This window comes from Seriola dumerili, unplaced genomic scaffold, assembly GCF_002260705.1.
Source record: "Seriola dumerili isolate Sdu_G_001 unplaced genomic scaffold, Sdu_1.0 BDQW01000409.1, whole genome shotgun sequence".
Classification (NCBI taxonomy): domain Eukaryota; kingdom Metazoa; phylum Chordata; class Actinopteri; order Carangiformes; family Carangidae; genus Seriola; species Seriola dumerili.
Window position 1 is genome coordinate 219,322 of NW_019174664.1, and position 16,607 is coordinate 235,928.

Genomic DNA, 16,607 nt, shown 5'->3' on the forward strand with positions numbered 1-16,607 from the left:
TATGAGCAGCTCTTCCATTTTTACTCTCACAAAATGGTGAAAAGCATATTTTTTTATAATGTAAGAGGATGTGAAATATGAAAACAGCTAATGCCTTGGGTTTATTTAGAAGAAATATATAAACAAAAGTAATGAATTGTGTCTATATTAAAAAACAAAAAGGTTAAACATGTTGCAATGTAAATAATTTTTACACTTGACAAGTGACCTGCAGGAGCCCAGTGTTAAAATCATTTTATTAACGTTTTTTTTTCCTCAATCAATCCAGTTCATTGTTACATGAAACCCATTCTCCAAATAAATAGTATTCAACCGTTGACTTCCACTTATCAAAAAAAAGTTAGAGCTTCAAAAAAGGAAACAGTGATTACACTATCAACATGATTTACAATGTAATCAGAACAACTAAAACATTAATTTGCATATTTCTATACATTTAACCGCCCCATGATCTGGAACACAGCAGTGATTAAACAGTCAAGTGGTTAATTCAGCCAGTTTGGAGTGTCAAGGTGCTATTTCATTAGTTGTAATTTTAACATGTTAACATATTCCACAGTCAACATTTTAATCACAACACTTTTTTTTTTTTTTTTTTTTTTGTTTTTTAAAATCAAAGTTTTATTTTTTTACAATAATAATCTCTTTACAAGTCTGCACTCCAGTAGCTACACACTGAGATTTGTAAGCGTGTGTGTGTGTGTATTGAATTTCTGCCAGTAAGGGAATAAATGTGAGATAATGTGAAACATCTGACACAATTAAGTATGAAGCAATAATGGATATTGTCTTAGGGTCAATACACCTGTGAGTTCAGTGAGGGAGAGCTCAAGTGAGTGAGAACAACCAACATTTTTTCTATAAAGTACCAGCATTATGAAATGGTATACAGCCACATGGTTCATAGAAATTCATAAGAAAAGTTTCTTCCTTTTATATTTCGCTAGGAGTTTGATGAAATTTAAATTGCAATTACAAATTGTCAGTGATCTGGGAGGCATACACACATAAATATGTTGTTTAACTATGCATCACGCCACCTATGCACACACTACAGAGCTTGAGTTTTACTAGTCATTCAAAAATATCACATTACAATTTATTAATGTGGCTCTGCTCATATTAAGCAACAAGATCTCATATAAATACACAGTAACAACACATGTTAAAACTGTGTATAAATACAAACTCATTTTTGTGATAGGCCTACTACGGAAGCATTTGAAATCCACAGTGATAAAGGTAAAACATCTCTAAGAAAGATTAAGACTTGGTTTCCTTAAAACTGCCTTAAAGGTGAAATCTGTATTTTGTTTTTAATGATAAAAATATTTCTGAAATTTTGTTCAAATTCTGTTTTTAAAATTGAGATAGCAGAGCTACTGCTTTGTTTACATTTATGCATTTTACAGTGGGTAAAATAAAGGACAACTAAATCTCAATAGTAACAACTGGTGTAAAATGTGTAATTCATTCAGGGGACGTTAAGAACTTGGTGAAGTTTAAGTCAAATTGTTCACAAAAAAGAAAAAAAAAAAGAAAAGAAAAAAAAACTAAATTAAATCCTTTGGTAGATCAGTTCCATAGTCATTTTCTTAAAATCATAATCTACTTGATACTAAAAACAAACTCTTAGTTTGACATTAGTGGACCTATTTTTTGGAAAAGACATGGAATAAACTATTACTGTACAAATCTGAATACCTAACACCCTATAAAACTAGGGCCGATTACTTTTACATTAATTCAAATCTTTATTATTAGTTTAAGCCTGCAACTCAAGGGGATCCACTGCCTATGTGAATTATATGTATTAAGATATTAAACACTATGTTCCACTTTGGAAGTATATTTACATAAACTGCATTAATCACTTCACACATTAAAAACAGTTAGGATTCAGTGTTTTCATTACTGATCTAGGATAATACTTAATTCTGGATATCTACCAGCAAATTGGCTACCATTCAGTGGGAATAGGTCATTATTCAACAAATAATTGTTTTTTATTACACAATACATCCCAATGCTCCCACGTCATCAGTACCAGCTCATAATTATCAAGAGACTTCAGAAATGCTTCACACTTTGAGTCTCCCACACTAATAAAGGAAGTGTCTATCAGTGGTCAAAAAGGCTGATATTATGTACAGCACAGACCATGTTGAGAAGGCAAAGTTTGTCAAATCAAAACGCAACCAAAGCACTTTTACCATATACAATATAATGTCCTCTACCAATATTAAGAATTTAAATCAATAGTAAATGCTGAAACTTAACAAAATGCTATACAAATGATCAAACAAATCACTGTTTGGCTCTATTACTGGCAAAAAATGTTTTTTCTACAAAACTATTGCACATAAAAATACAACCTCTCTTAAGAACAATCACAGCCATCTTACTGCTTACATAACCATGTTCAAAGTTTCAACTCACTATGAATGAAAAGAAATCAACTTGTCAACATAGGAGAAATTATCATTACAATTAGCATGATCGTATTTATCAGAGTTATTAAAGAAACTGTGTATGTGCTATGGGTGTCAGTCCAGTCAATCAGGTACTGATAAAAATCATCCATCCATTCTTTCAACAAAAGAAAAATTAACGTTGAGCCTGAAAGACCCAAAACCATATATATGCCTTTTTTGCTGCTTTTAGATATGAACCTTTTTACTGTAAGTCAAAATGCACAAATATGGTTTTCCTCTGAAATTGCTCATTCTGCATAGACCCGAAAAGCGGTTCTTGAGAAGTTACTACTGCAAAGATTCACAGATTTACGTGTAGAAACTGCACTTGCGCAACGTACTGCGAGTGCAGACACGACAGAGTGAGAAAAGCGTCTCTTCTGCAACCATCGCCCAATAGTGATGTGGGATTAGGGGGGAACTGATCATATGTGGAATAAGTGAACTAACAGGTCTCTTGTGTAGCAAATTAATTCATTAAATTCATATTAATCTATTTAACTAAACATCTAAACTGTTGTTGCTGCATATGATGATGTGACAGAAAATAAATGTATGTATCATCTACCACTTTATAAGCAGTTCCTGGCTGCAAGGAGAATCTGCTGGAATGTGCTCTGGTCTGAAATGGATATGGGTCCTCCAAGCCCACTGCTCCTCCATTGGATCCTGCAGCTCCTGCTCCTGTTGCATTACTCCTGCCCAAAGCCTTCTGTCTCTTCTATGGCAAATATGAGCTTCTCCTTCAGCTGCTCATAGCTCTTGTAAGGAGGGAGGTCCAGACGATTAAAGCTACACGGAGAAACGAGACAGAAAGCAGATGACTCTTTGTGGAAATATATTAGATTCAATGCATAACCTCTTATATAGAGTACTGGATTAATAGCATGAGAAAATGCCTCATTACAGCAGCCAAATCTGCACATGAATCACAAAACAAACCAACAAAAAAAAGCTAAAAAAAAACAGCACAATGAAACACAAAGAGGTAAATAAGAAAATAGAATAATTTAACTAAATAAATATATAGCTTTCAAATGACTCTTATACTTGGGTTTAAACATACAGTAACTGATGATTAAAAATGCTTTTATTTTCCATCCTGTTCATTGTTAGCACATTAAATCACCTTGTTACTTGAGCTGCTGATGCCTGAGAAATCAATCAATCTCAATCATTGCTGCATTAATTTTGCATGATGCTGCACAAGAGCATCGGTTAAATAAACAGTTTGTTAATTCTAATTCAGGGTACAGCAACAATGGACTCTCACATAGTATTATATAACTCCAAATGCCAAAGTTAAGACTAACAATAAAGAAAGGCTTGCAAGTGGTTGAATCAGAAATGAATAAGAGGGTTCGGTCATGAGAGTTTAATCCTGCTTCTGTTTGGATAAAGGAGAAGGACTTCTATGAAAGCAGAAGCAGAATAACTGGTCTTACCATGTGTGGCTTCGTGGAAGCCAGTTGTCTTTGCCCACTTTCTCAATGCAGAACTTTTGGGGGCCGTTGCTTCCTATATTTAATCAACAATAAACAAAGAAGATTAAATCAGGAAAACTATTCTGATGTGATATACTGTAGAGTGCGTATGTGTGTGTGTGTGTGTGTGTGTGTGTGTGTTTGTGTGTCCATTTTGCATACCCATCAGGTCAGCGAAGCCACCGACAGGAAGACGGCAAGTTCCTGTGACAAACTGCAGCAGTCTCATTCTCTTCTCGTTGTCCATCTCCTTCACAAACTGTCAACAGATCACTCTATGTAAACAGCCTTTAACAAATCCAGTATGACTTACTTTTAATATTATATTATATTCCTAAAACCTAAAGTTTTTCTTTGTTTTATCAAAAGTTTTGACAATATTTGGACCCAGTGAAGACTCTCAGTCTGTGAAGCAACAGCAAAAGGCAATACAGTTACAAAGTTTTTAGTTCTTTAGTGAGCTAACTACACTGGTATTGTGCAGTATTAATCTCCTACACAGCAAAGTGAGAAGAGATAAATCAGAAATGGTGTTTTGGTCTTGCAGACTGTGTACGTATATACCAACCTGCCAGAACCACAGAATCTGCTTGCTACTTCGTGCATAATGCCTGTAGATTGTGTTTCTTTGCCAGTCCACCAGGTCTATCTCTTGCATACCACACAGCATCACCTACAGGCAAGAATAAAGCAACATCTTTACTGTGTAGACAACACACTCAAAATTGGATGGTTGGTTTTTTCTCTACCGAATCGAACAGTTTTCAGAAGGACAAACACTGCCCCAAAACATCAAATGTTCATGTTTTAGTAAATAGTGGAGAGAATAGTTAATTCAATACCTCTAATTCCTTAGCATCAAAGTACTGAAGGTATTGCTGAGGCAGAACTTCATTGAAGCCCTCAAAGAACGCCTGAGTCTGCTCCTCCACACCTCTGGACAGCCTCCACTCTGCCACCAACCTGAATGCAAAGATATGAAGATGAACAATAAAAATTCAAACAAAGCAAAGAAAATTCAACTTTTTGAACAAGTGGTTGCTTGAAATACTGTGTATATTCTACCGTTTATTGGAATTATGGAAAGTCAGCTTGGATGCCACTCAGTCAATCAGTAAATGTGTGAGATGTAAAAGTGAATGTAATTGAGGTGGATGACAGCAGGATGCAGCTGTACCTGATGTATTCCTCCTTGTTTTCCTCAGTTACTTGGATGTTCCCTCCATCTGGTTTCAGCTCATGGGTGGTGACCTCCCCCAGGATCTCCTTGTCGACTGAGAAGAACATCTCCAGACCACACTCCTCTATGTTATTATCCCTGCAGGCCAGAGAGTCGTGATCAGAATTAACACAGTTAAAATAGACAAAAAGGTTACACTACAGCTCAACAATGGAGTACAGTCTGATGTGTACTTTCAATATAAAGTAAACTAAAGTACACCACAGCAGATGACAAACACGCTATTTTAGGCTGTTCTTAACATAATCATGCACGTGTCCATCAGTTACCCACCCACGGAAAACAAATAAATCAGGTTTGTAACCCCAGACCTACTTGATCCATATGAGTGAGTTGTAAAACTCTGGATCTATGGACTCCAGGTCTTTGAGAGCGAGAGGTTTGTTCAGGATACGCTTGTAGAAGGGCAGGGAGAAACCCGTGTCGATGAATTTGCCATGGAACAAGGCCTAGAAAGAAAATGCAGGGCCGTCAGGTGACATAATCATCTTGTGTTCCAAAATTAATCATGCTATCACCTTGTGTTCAAACACTGCTGGCACAGTTAGAAGTGTGTTTACAAATAGAGCAGATACCATGGCAATGAAGCGTCCTATGAACTTGAAGTACTTGAGGTGGTCAGGGTTGATGTAAGACGCAGGGTTGATCTGCAGACAGTAGTTGTCCTTGCCAGCATACTCAAACAGACAGTACATGGGGTTCAGAACCTCATGAGACAGCAAGAAAAACCACTCCCTGAAAATATAACCACAGAGGACAGAAAGAACTAGTCATAGGGTTTGAGTGAAGTGGTTTGCAAAATCTTGCAGATCAGGACTTAAAAGAGAAGATCTTTCGCTGGAATTATCACAACAGGTTTTGTGGGTCAAGGGTGGTGTCAAAAAAAAAAAAAAAAAAAGGTACAGATGTGAACAGAACACACCTAATGAGTCATACAATGAGATGCAACTGCACAAAAAAACAATTGCTGAACTTACCTGGCCACACCTCCATAGTCCAAGCCCTCTTCTCCGGGGAATATGATCCACAGTCTGCGCCTCAGATCTTGAGGGTGGAAGCTCATGATCTTTGAATGCAGGTAAAGAATTAAAACAGTTCCGCACCTCAAGCATTAGCAAAACAGTGCAGAAAAACACAGTAAGAAGGCAGTGTATTCAGATGATCACCTGTTGGAATGACTCCTCAAACAAGGTTTTCCTGGAGACGGTAATCTTAATGTGCTGAGACAGCGACATTTGCTGAGAGGAAAAAAAAAAAAAAAAAAAAACAAGAAATATATAAATATTTGAATACTGTACACCAGCTAGATAGCATGCACATTATCTTTTATCTTTGTATATTGAAGTACCAGTAGATATAAAGACACAGTATCAGTAAATTTATGAAAATTAAGAACCAACTATTTTATTATGAGGGATAAAGCATTTCAGTACGTGTTCTGGTATGTTCGAATAGCACATACCTGACACCAGAATCTGAAGTATTGCACTTTGGCTTTGAAGTCCCTGACGTAGGTTATCTGTGGCCCATTCTCACTGTGGAAAAGATCAGAGGAAAAATGATCACTGCAGGATAAACAACTACATTTAGTAAACATCCATGATTTGAAAAGTGCAATGATACTGCATTCTGTTAAGGATTCTCTAATTAGGCATTTTCAGGCCAAAGATCACTAATGTGATTTAAATGCATATAAACATGCACTAATCAATATTTTTTTGAAATGTCACTGAAATAATTTTCTCTGTGTAATGTGGAAGAGATTGTGTTTATAGGAAAATGGTTTCTACCTCAATGAAATAAATCTGTTGTGTTCAGGCTACTTATAGAGAGTACAAGATAAATTTTAATGTGAGCCAGTTTACACCAACACTTTGACAACTTACAGTGAAGATTTCCCTGTGCGAGGGTCAATGTAAGTTGTGGTTCGCCTGTTGTGGTCTACAAAGTAGGGAATACCATCCACAGTGAACCTCATCTCCCAACCCTCTGGCAGGGGCTTATCATTCAGCAGCCTGACCAACACAAACACAAGTGAATGTACATGAAACCAACAGTTCAAAAAGAGTTAGACTCAAAACTGACATTACAAGGGAAATTGTGGAATTGAATTACAAATGAAAGTGTGCACTAACAAACAAGACACAAGCAGTAATTGTCGAAATACTGGAAAATGTAAACAGGTTTCCAGTTCTCCTAAATCGCAGATTTGCAGTAAATTCCTTGGTTAACATATTTGATAAGAATCTATTTGTCAGCTTAAAAGAATGACAAAATATCAGTCACTCACAAGAGTCTCTTCTCTGATAGTTGGTGACACATTACTGCCTCTTACAGGCAATACAGGAAACTTACAGTTAAGTTAATGATCTTTTCTGACAATATTGTAAATCACTTATATTGCAGAATTGTTTATATTTAGTATGACAAAGGTATGGCAGTGTCAAGATGCATATTACATGGCACACATACACACAAGCATAGACTCACCCTTGCCTCCTGGGGTCTTCCCACTGCGTCGTCCGAGTTGGATGATGAACAAAGTACACTCTGCCATTGGTGTCCGTTCTCTTTTCTGGCATTAAGAAAATGCATTTTATTTCATTTTTTTATAGTTTTTATTCACTCTCATGCATATATACTAAAAAATAACCATAGATTTAGAAAACATCTTTAATTATTTACACTTTTATACATTTCAGTACATACAACTAAACTAAATGTCTAATGCTCAGTGATATTTACCCCAACCATGTGGCAGAGGTCCCAGTGGGTCAAACTCTTTATTGGCTGTAGCTGCAAGCTGGTCTTGGAGCTGAGCAGGAGAGAGAATGACGCATGTTGCTTAAGTCTACATAAATGTAAAAACTGCTTTTATCAATTACCATGATGCAAGTGTAACAGACCTCATATATAGTATTTTTTATCTTGACTTAAAAAAAGAGTTTCTCAACTATGCGTATATGAGATGTGAGCCATAACTATGCATTACTTGGACCATGTAGAGCCTTCCAAAGTCACCCTCATGTGAACTTATTTCAGCAGGGGAGTCAAATGTGTGATCTTAGAAAAGAACTGACAATGACTGAGACAGTTTACAGCAGTGTTTCCTACACCTAGATACCCTCAAGAGGGCAGTAGTTAAGTAGTTCACTAAAAAGTGAACATAAAAACCTTCACTTTGGGGATTACATTAAAATGTTAAAAACCAACAATTTATAAATTATCATTATAGTACAGTATTAGACAGTAGAAATAAGTGTTTTGAATACTTTCATGTACTGATCTCAAATAGATACAGTATGTATGTATGTATGTATGTATGTATGTTTTTAAATTTTTCACAAAATACTCACTTAATTTTCCACATGAATAAATCTGAACAAATACAGTTCATGTTTGTTACAAATCTTCAAAGACTGTGACGGCTCTCACCCCATAAATGAACCTCTGGTTGAACTGCTGCATGGCTCCCTGCAGCTGGCTGCGCTGGTGCTGCCATTCCTCATAGTTACGCACTGACTCCTGTGTGGGACGTTGCCACGTAGTTGTTCGGGTTATGTGGTCGACATAGTACACCCTACCCATCGGGTCCACCCGGCGCTCCCACCTACAGAGAAGGGAGAGTAAAAGGAAGGCAGTACTGAGTTGATAATGTAAGCCAAATGGCAGATGTGCACAGATTATTTCAATGTGTTCAAGAACTGCAACTAGATTAAATCTAAAAACTAATGGTAAATGTAGGTATAAAATATGTCTGTACTAATTTGAGTTTATATTCATGGTATTATGTTTTTTTTAGTTGAGTTTATTTCGGTCATTTTCAACTTTTACAACTCAAATACACATGTAAATAAATAAATAATCATAAGTCTTTGTTTGAAACAGTAACAAATCAAATCAAGACAAGTTTATAATGACAGAAAAGGTGTAGGCTGAACCCTTAGCTTATTATGCCTACCCATTCCGCATTTATTATTTTGTACAGATCCCTTTAGATTTATACAGTGAAATATACTTTATGTATATTGTATATACTCAAAAGTCCCAAATAAAGATTCATGTACACACTAGTAAAAACTGGGTTTGTGATTGTTTTGTATGTGTTTCCCCAACACATAGTACTATTAAAAAGATTGTACAATATATAAGTTTGGACCCAGCACTGAACCTTGTGGAACCCCATGTGACCCTCAGCAATTCAGATTTATCATTGTTTATTTGCACATACTGATATCTATTATCTACATTGTTACCAAGTGTGTGCGTGTGTGAGTCTGCTAGGTCTGAAACCATATTGGTGGTCACTTAATAAGTTGTGTTTTTCTATGTAATGATTGAGTCTTTGTATGAAAAGTTTAGCCGAGAACTGAGGAAGGAAAGGAACTGGTCTATAAAAGGTATTGATGGTATAAAAGATGGATCAAGTGTTTTGGTACCCTGTAGGCAGAGGCTCAGGTCTGTCCCAGGTTGTCCTTTTCTCAATGTGATCCACATAGTACAACCGTCCATTCTGGTCCACCCTTTGCTCCCACCTGCAGAGCCAATACAAATTAGTGAGCAATGACAAAGTACAGGAAACAGGTTTTGTTCAGGAGGCCTACTACAGAGCAAATAGATTCTGTAATGAAAAATGTAAAATTCTTTAAAATACCTAGAATTTTGCTAAATAATACAATAACAACACATATAAATAGGCTGCAAACTAAAATTCCTATGAAACAGTGGCAACAGTTAAGACTTGCAGAACCAAAAGTATTGCCTTTTACCCTGGAGGTAAAGGACCGTTGGTCATAGGTGTGACTCTTGGAGTTGCTGTGGCCACAGCTGTTGAGGCAGAGGCCCCTGGTTTGGGGCCAGATGCTGTCTGTGAGGAACTTGCAGTCGCTACACCTGATTCATCCTGTTGATCTGAGCACCCACTGGCAGACACCTGAGAGGAGCCATCAGAAGGTGGGGCTTCACTCAGCTCACTAGGGGAAGAACTACTAGAAGAGGCTGAGGAGAGAAGCAAGGGTAAAGGCAGAGGAGAGAACAAGGAAGTCAATGAGTTAATTTATATTTGCTCTGATTGCAGGTGTCACACACAGAGACGTACACATACTGTTCCTGTATATACAAGAACATCCTTGGTATGCGAGAATGTGAAATGACTGATATGTCAAATTGTATGTGAGCTAATAGTCTGTAAAGTATCAGATGTCACTTTGACATCTAATGCTTTTCCTACTTGGTGAGGCTGCAGGTCTGCGAGGCGTTGGAGGAGGAGGTCGGGTTGGTCTAGGAGGACGTGAAGCAGTGGAGCCCCCTGGAGACCGGGAAGGAGAAGCTGTACCGTTGACAGCATGACCATTAGGTACAATGACCCACTCCTCTGAGTCACTGGAGGGAGACGTGTCCCTGCTTGACCTGGGGATCAAAATGTAAATATTAACACTTATGTTACTCTGCAGGTACGGTATATTTATTGAGTATTTACCCAAAAGTAAATGTATGAGGTTCATGACTGATATGATTTTGTATGGCCAAACACATGATATGCAAAAAAACATTTATAGTTCAATAATTAAGGGTTTACTAAACCTGTTGCCAGTGTCTCCATTTTGTTTTGCATTTCCATTTGGAACAGCAGCTAGAATGTCAGAGAAAAGAAGACAATTGACATAATTTATACAAAATAATTCAGGATGCTATGACTACTGCAGCCTATTGGCAGGAAAAACGTTTATGTTAACAATTTGGGCATTTAGTCAATATTCAAGAGCCAGAGCTCAACTGATACTAAATCAGATAAAAAAATATGAGAGGAATATATATTAGCTGATATTTGTTTTGTTTTTTTACATAAACACCCATTTACAGTTGATGGGATGGTTAATAAGACCCAGATATGTAGTAAGAGTGACATTTTACAGCTAAGAAACATATTTTTCAGTGTATGTAATGGCAAAAGTGTTTGTAAATCACCGATTGACATACACCAGTACTTTTTATTTCAACAAAAATAGATGACTATGCAGCTGACTACAAATAAGAAAAGAAAGTCTCAGTAGACTTATAAACTTCAACTTGTTCATGTTTTCAGATTGTTAATGTCAACATTTTACTTTATATTGGATTTAATTGTGTGTGTGGTTCCTTACAATATTCTCTCTCAGCAATGGTTTCGGGGTCCACCTGCATGCCGTCCAGGCAGACTGACAGGTCACCTACAACATCCTGGGGGTCTCTGTCAGAGCACAGCTGCAGCGTCTGCACCACCTCACACACTGGGATGGGGATAGAATCAACATGTTGAACAAATGAACAGGTACTTATAATTTGGATTTAACAACACACCCCAGATGAACTCATCACACAATAAACCACATAAATCCATCAAAATAAAATGAAAACACAAGCTAAGGTTGCCTCTGAAGTGGTCAAAATTGCCCATGTATACATGCACTTCAAAAATTTAACAACCACTGAAAAGATTTTTGTTAGAAGGGCTACGCTCACTGGTATTTTGTTGCTGTTTTCAGCGCTGCTGGTGGATTATGCGGCTTTAAGGATGGCAATTGTCAGCCAGCTCAAAGCACTTTAGTCACATGAGGTGTAACAAGCAATGTTGCCTTAAGCAAGCAGCTGTAACACAGAATATGAACCATACGCTAATGTCATATGGTTTGTGCATGCTGACCAGGTCTGAGGAGAGCCTCTGTATTGAGTTATAAACATACTCAGAGCACCCAGAAGGTCACAAGCTTAGGGGAGGCCTCTATTCCAGTGAAATGAAAACCTAGTAGAGTAGTGTGCAGGCTGGTTGTTACGCTTATCAAAGCCCAATAAAGCATTCCCATTACAAACACAGGCAGATATGCACTCTTACATAACAAGTGTATATAGTGTCTAAAGTTCGTACATCTGCCAAATATGACAGGCTCCTGATAGACACAGACACACAAAACGAACACTGACGGTGAGATTACATGGGATACAACTGGTTATTATCCTGAAATAAATAAGCCTTGCAGTGGGCGCTATTTCCTGACTACCTCATAATGTTCTGTGGGAATCAACCCCCCTGAGCCTGAAACTATTAATGCCATGCTCTACTTCTTGGACAGCAATTTTTTCCTATTCAAAAAAATAGCGACAAATAACAATATCTCCAAACAGCTAAACAAAATTAGAGTTGTCTGATGTCAGAAAATGTAAAAGTTAGTGGAAATTTTGATATCAATTTTTTTTGTTTGACCTTTTGGAAAAAAAAAAAAGAACACGTGAACACAAAGATGAGCCCATAGGAGTAAGAAAGTAGTGAGAACTCACATTTCAGGTCATTAATCTTAAGGGTCTCAAGGATCTCCAGTGTGGCCATTCCCAACAGGATGTCCGCCTTTAGTGTCTGGTGGCTCCAAACACGGAAGATCAGCTTGCTGACTGGAGTCACAATTCTGTAGAAAAGTGAAAAGATGGCACAAAATAATCTCTGAGGAAATCAATCAGTGGTGGTTGTGGTATTCTTTCTTTTTTTTTTGTTTCTCCAGGCGGGGGAGGCCCACTGTAAAAGGCTATAGCTTCTTAACCTCTCCTGTCACATCTCTTTTATTTCAATTATCTAATTCTGGGTATTACTTTAATGTGAGGGTCTGTTTGCTTGTCTATATTTAATGTAATTGTAGTTGTGTAAATTTCAGTAAAACCAGAAAACTATTCTAAGATGTAATTTATGAGCTCTAGGGTGGTAACAAAAAACAAAATTTTAGATTTGATGCAATCTATGATTTTGAGACACAGTCCTACAATTATTCAGGTTAAAAAAACATTATGCTAAGATTTCCCTGTGGTGGGTTAAGAGTTTTACTTAATAGTTACCAAATTATTTATTCATTCTGGGCCCTATTTAAATGGCAAAACCACAATCAACAATCATCATTGCAATAATTAATCAGCTATTTGTTAAACTGTTTCCTCTCCACAAGATTCATACTTACACTGTGAGAGCCTGCTTCCATTTGGGACTGTGTGTGTTGTTGCACTTCTCAGTCCTCTTTGACTGGCCATCCACAGCTACCTCAACATATGGACTGGGACCAAACCAGTTCTTTTTGTTTTCCTTCAGCCTGGCTGAAAGCACTAGAAAGAAGAAACCAACAGAATAATACTAGAAACACCTGTCCATATAGCGCAATACATTTCAGAAGCATGACAGAACTGTTGTATCAGACTGCGTTAGTTTTAGCTAGATGTACTCAATAAATTATCAATTGAGTGTAACTTAACTCTCAGCAGAATTTATTAGATGTGGCATTTAGAGATGCTACAATCTGCTAACACCATTCACGTATGATTATAGTAATACCACTTCTTCCTGTGATTCCCAATGCTGAATGTTTGGAACTTAACTATGCACAACCTGCAACTTTTCATGAGCAAAGTCAAACAATAATCAACACTACAACTTTATCAATTTGGCACAATTCTTGTCTCATTTTGTTGTTAGACAATCTTACAAATTTTGCAATAACAATAACTTACCTGTGACTTGCAATTGGGACTTCATGGTTCATCCATAACACTGCAGCCTTCTTTGGCTGCAACAAAAGGACCTGCAACAACTGTAAACAGTGACATCACATGTAAACATGGAAGACTTTGTTCAGGTAACCTACTTAAAGAGTGATTAGGCAATTAGGTTGCTATGGTAAGTGTAAATTATAGCCTGGCTTTACGTACAATGGCAAGTATGGATTGAGGAGACTGTTTAACCAAAACAAAGGGCTATATATGACAATTCGAGGTATTTAGAAACATTACAGTGAAAGAGTGTGTTTGTAGTGATGCTGACTCAAACATACAATACTACACAATACTCTACGTCTCCACGTCTTCCGTGTTCCACTTGTCTGTATCGTCTGTAACAAAAATGTTCCGTTTAACAACTGATCATACGATCTATCGTCCTGCCTTCATCACGTCAGGGTCACCATATTGTTGAGTCCACTATTATTTCGCAGCAAAACCGGACTCGCGTGTTTGTTTGATGAAGTATGCAGGACACAGATTTAAAGTTCAACACGTCTAATTTATTAAAAGTATAGCCAAGCATAGAAGTTTGAGATTGCTTACAGACCTCTGGACTCACACTGCTCTCCTCTCGCCTGTCTAAGCAGAGTGCAGCCCTCCCTTGTTTCAGTCACTCACTCTTATACACATTTTCACATTCTTTGTATAACAATATCACTCCCCCTCTTCTCACACAGCCCGACCGAACCCAGCATCTTAGCTGCACATCCTGCTATCTAAGCATGTTATCATCGTACTTTCTCATCCTCTCTGTCCTTGTGGGTCATTCTGCAATCTCAAACGGCAGACAATGTTACAATGTTCACTACATTAGCAGAAATAACATATCCCTTCAACTACTACACAACAATACTTCATTTGATTTGTATCATGAATTTAAACTACTTAAACTGCACACATATTTTAACATTATTTCTTCTGTATATAGTCTCACTGAAAGGCAATCTAATTTAATTATGGCCTGGCTCTGTCTATTTCCTACATTTTGTACAATTTTGCAATTTGTAAATTTGACATTGTTGTCATGTCTGCTAAACGTGAGCTGTTATCGTGCAGACACACACTGTACCAAAATGTACGTTACCCACTGATTATGTTTAATCTTAGCTATTTCAAGACAACACCGAGCCTCTTCCACAACAGAAAATCCCATCCTTAACTAAGCTATATTAAGTCTCACTAAATCTAGTTTGCTAATCTTTGAAAATATCCTTTGACAGAACAAGAAGGTAGTTTATCTTAAATGGTAGAGACGGAGGGAGCGGGAGTGCGTTAATATAGTTTATGAGAAAGAGGTAGAGTGTATCGGACAGCAACATAAAGTTGTCAAAGAGACGACGTGTTTCCTGCTACCTGCAACAGAAAGGCAGTCCAACTATAGCTTAATAGCTTTAACTGTCACGTTAGCATCAGGGTTAGCCAGCATGAGATTTCTTATTAAGACAGCTTCAAACACCAACCTTTTGTGTATTAACGGGTTCGAATGCGATATTGTTACGATGTAATATAATCAATAATAGGAAGTGAGAAGTTCCACCACCACCTGGGGCAACTTTGCTCGCCGACGTGTTGAACACCGAAGCTTTAGCATTAACTAACGTAAGTAATGCTAACACCACCCAGCTCTTTGAGCAGCTTCGATCGTTCAGTCGAGGAAATCTTAGATCTCTCATTCAGTGAACGACTAAATGTCCATACCTGATATAAGCAGACGACAAAGAGCCACACGGACTTTAGTTTCAGCTATGCCTAGGTTGTTGACAGGTAGCCGCCTGCCATCAGCACAGATCCGTGTTCCGCTAGCCAGAACAAGACCAGCTTTTCCGGTGCGAGTTTTTCAAAATATATGTGGTGGAGCACAAAGTAAAATTTTATATTTAGTAAAAATGTACATAGCAAAAATGGTAATATTCAAGTAAAGCAGGAGTACCTAAAAATAGAGCACAATTTCAGACTGTACTTTGCTACATGATTGTTAACAGACTGCATAGTCTATAAAACCAGTTAATCTGTTATTCCCACTGTGCTCAGTCATAACATCAACAATAACAGGCCCAAAGCCGGCCTGAAGACATTACTCTTGCTTTGTTGCAACTTTTGCTGTTGTTGTCAGTCTCTTCTCTTACCTAATGGATATGTTTCTGTAATTATATTACAACTGAAATGATTAGTCGATTAATCAATTAGTTGATCATTAGAAAAATTATCAGAAACTATTATGATTATAAATTAAGTAAAAACACAAAAACATTTGATGGTTTAAGCTTATCCAGGTTGAGGATTTGTCACTTTTTCTAGTCTTACTGAATGAAGACTAGAAATTGTCATTATTGTCTGATATTTTTTGGACTAAATATTTGGTTGATTAATCACAACAAAAAATGAACCAACAGATTAATAAATGATATGTCATTCTCAAATGTCAAATGTAATCTTATTGAACATTCTTGCTTTTTTGACAGTATTTGACATGTTGGTTGCTTGGTATTTAATCACTTTGTGATTTTTACACAACTTCTTGTCCTATATAATCCTTTCTATTATTGAAGGCATGAACAACCTCATTTGATCCTTTGGATTATTGTTCTTGTTTTTATTATTGTTCTACTTGTTATTGTAAGTGCTAAAAGTAGCAGTAGTGGTATCAGTAATAAGTAATGGTATTATTTTTAATTCTTCAACCTTTTATTTTGAAGGCTCAAACGGTATGACGTTTAAACACATTTTGACATCACCATCATACAAACTTTTACATTTAAATGATAAAATAAAGGACATTTACATTCCTTAAAATTGTAAATGTGTTGTATATGTGATTCGCACACTGCTTTTTGTGTG

General features: G+C 37.0%; 1 protein-coding gene across 2 annotated transcripts; it reads right to left on the minus strand.

Moving 5' to 3' along the window:
• Positions 1 to 209: 209 nt before the first annotated feature.
• On the minus strand, positions 210 to 15,591 carry LOC111233556 (E3 ubiquitin-protein ligase Itchy-like). 2 transcript variants are annotated; one of them, XM_022761396.1, is made up of 25 exons: positions 15,468 to 15,591; positions 14,042 to 14,098; positions 13,722 to 13,801; positions 13,178 to 13,319; positions 12,513 to 12,637; positions 11,342 to 11,467; positions 10,782 to 10,830; positions 10,429 to 10,607; positions 9,968 to 10,196; positions 9,638 to 9,733; positions 8,634 to 8,808; positions 7,944 to 8,013; positions 7,689 to 7,773; positions 7,085 to 7,213; positions 6,661 to 6,733; positions 6,365 to 6,436; positions 6,176 to 6,264; positions 5,774 to 5,933; positions 5,514 to 5,647; positions 5,136 to 5,276; positions 4,801 to 4,921; positions 4,527 to 4,631; positions 4,121 to 4,217; positions 3,920 to 3,992; positions 210 to 3,266 (listed from the first exon to the last, which is right to left on the minus strand). In XM_022761396.1, exons 3-25 carry the CDS (start codon positions 13,744 to 13,746, stop codon positions 3,167 to 3,169), a joined length of 2,595 nt encoding a protein of 864 aa, XP_022617117.1. In that variant the 5' UTR covers positions 13,747 to 13,801; positions 14,042 to 14,098; positions 15,468 to 15,591; the 3' UTR covers positions 210 to 3,166. The 2 variants fall into 2 exon arrangements, with proteins under 2 accessions (XP_022617117.1, XP_022617116.1); XM_022761395.1 differs by lacking the exon at positions 14,042 to 14,098.
• Positions 15,592 to 16,607: the final 1,016 nt, after the last annotated feature.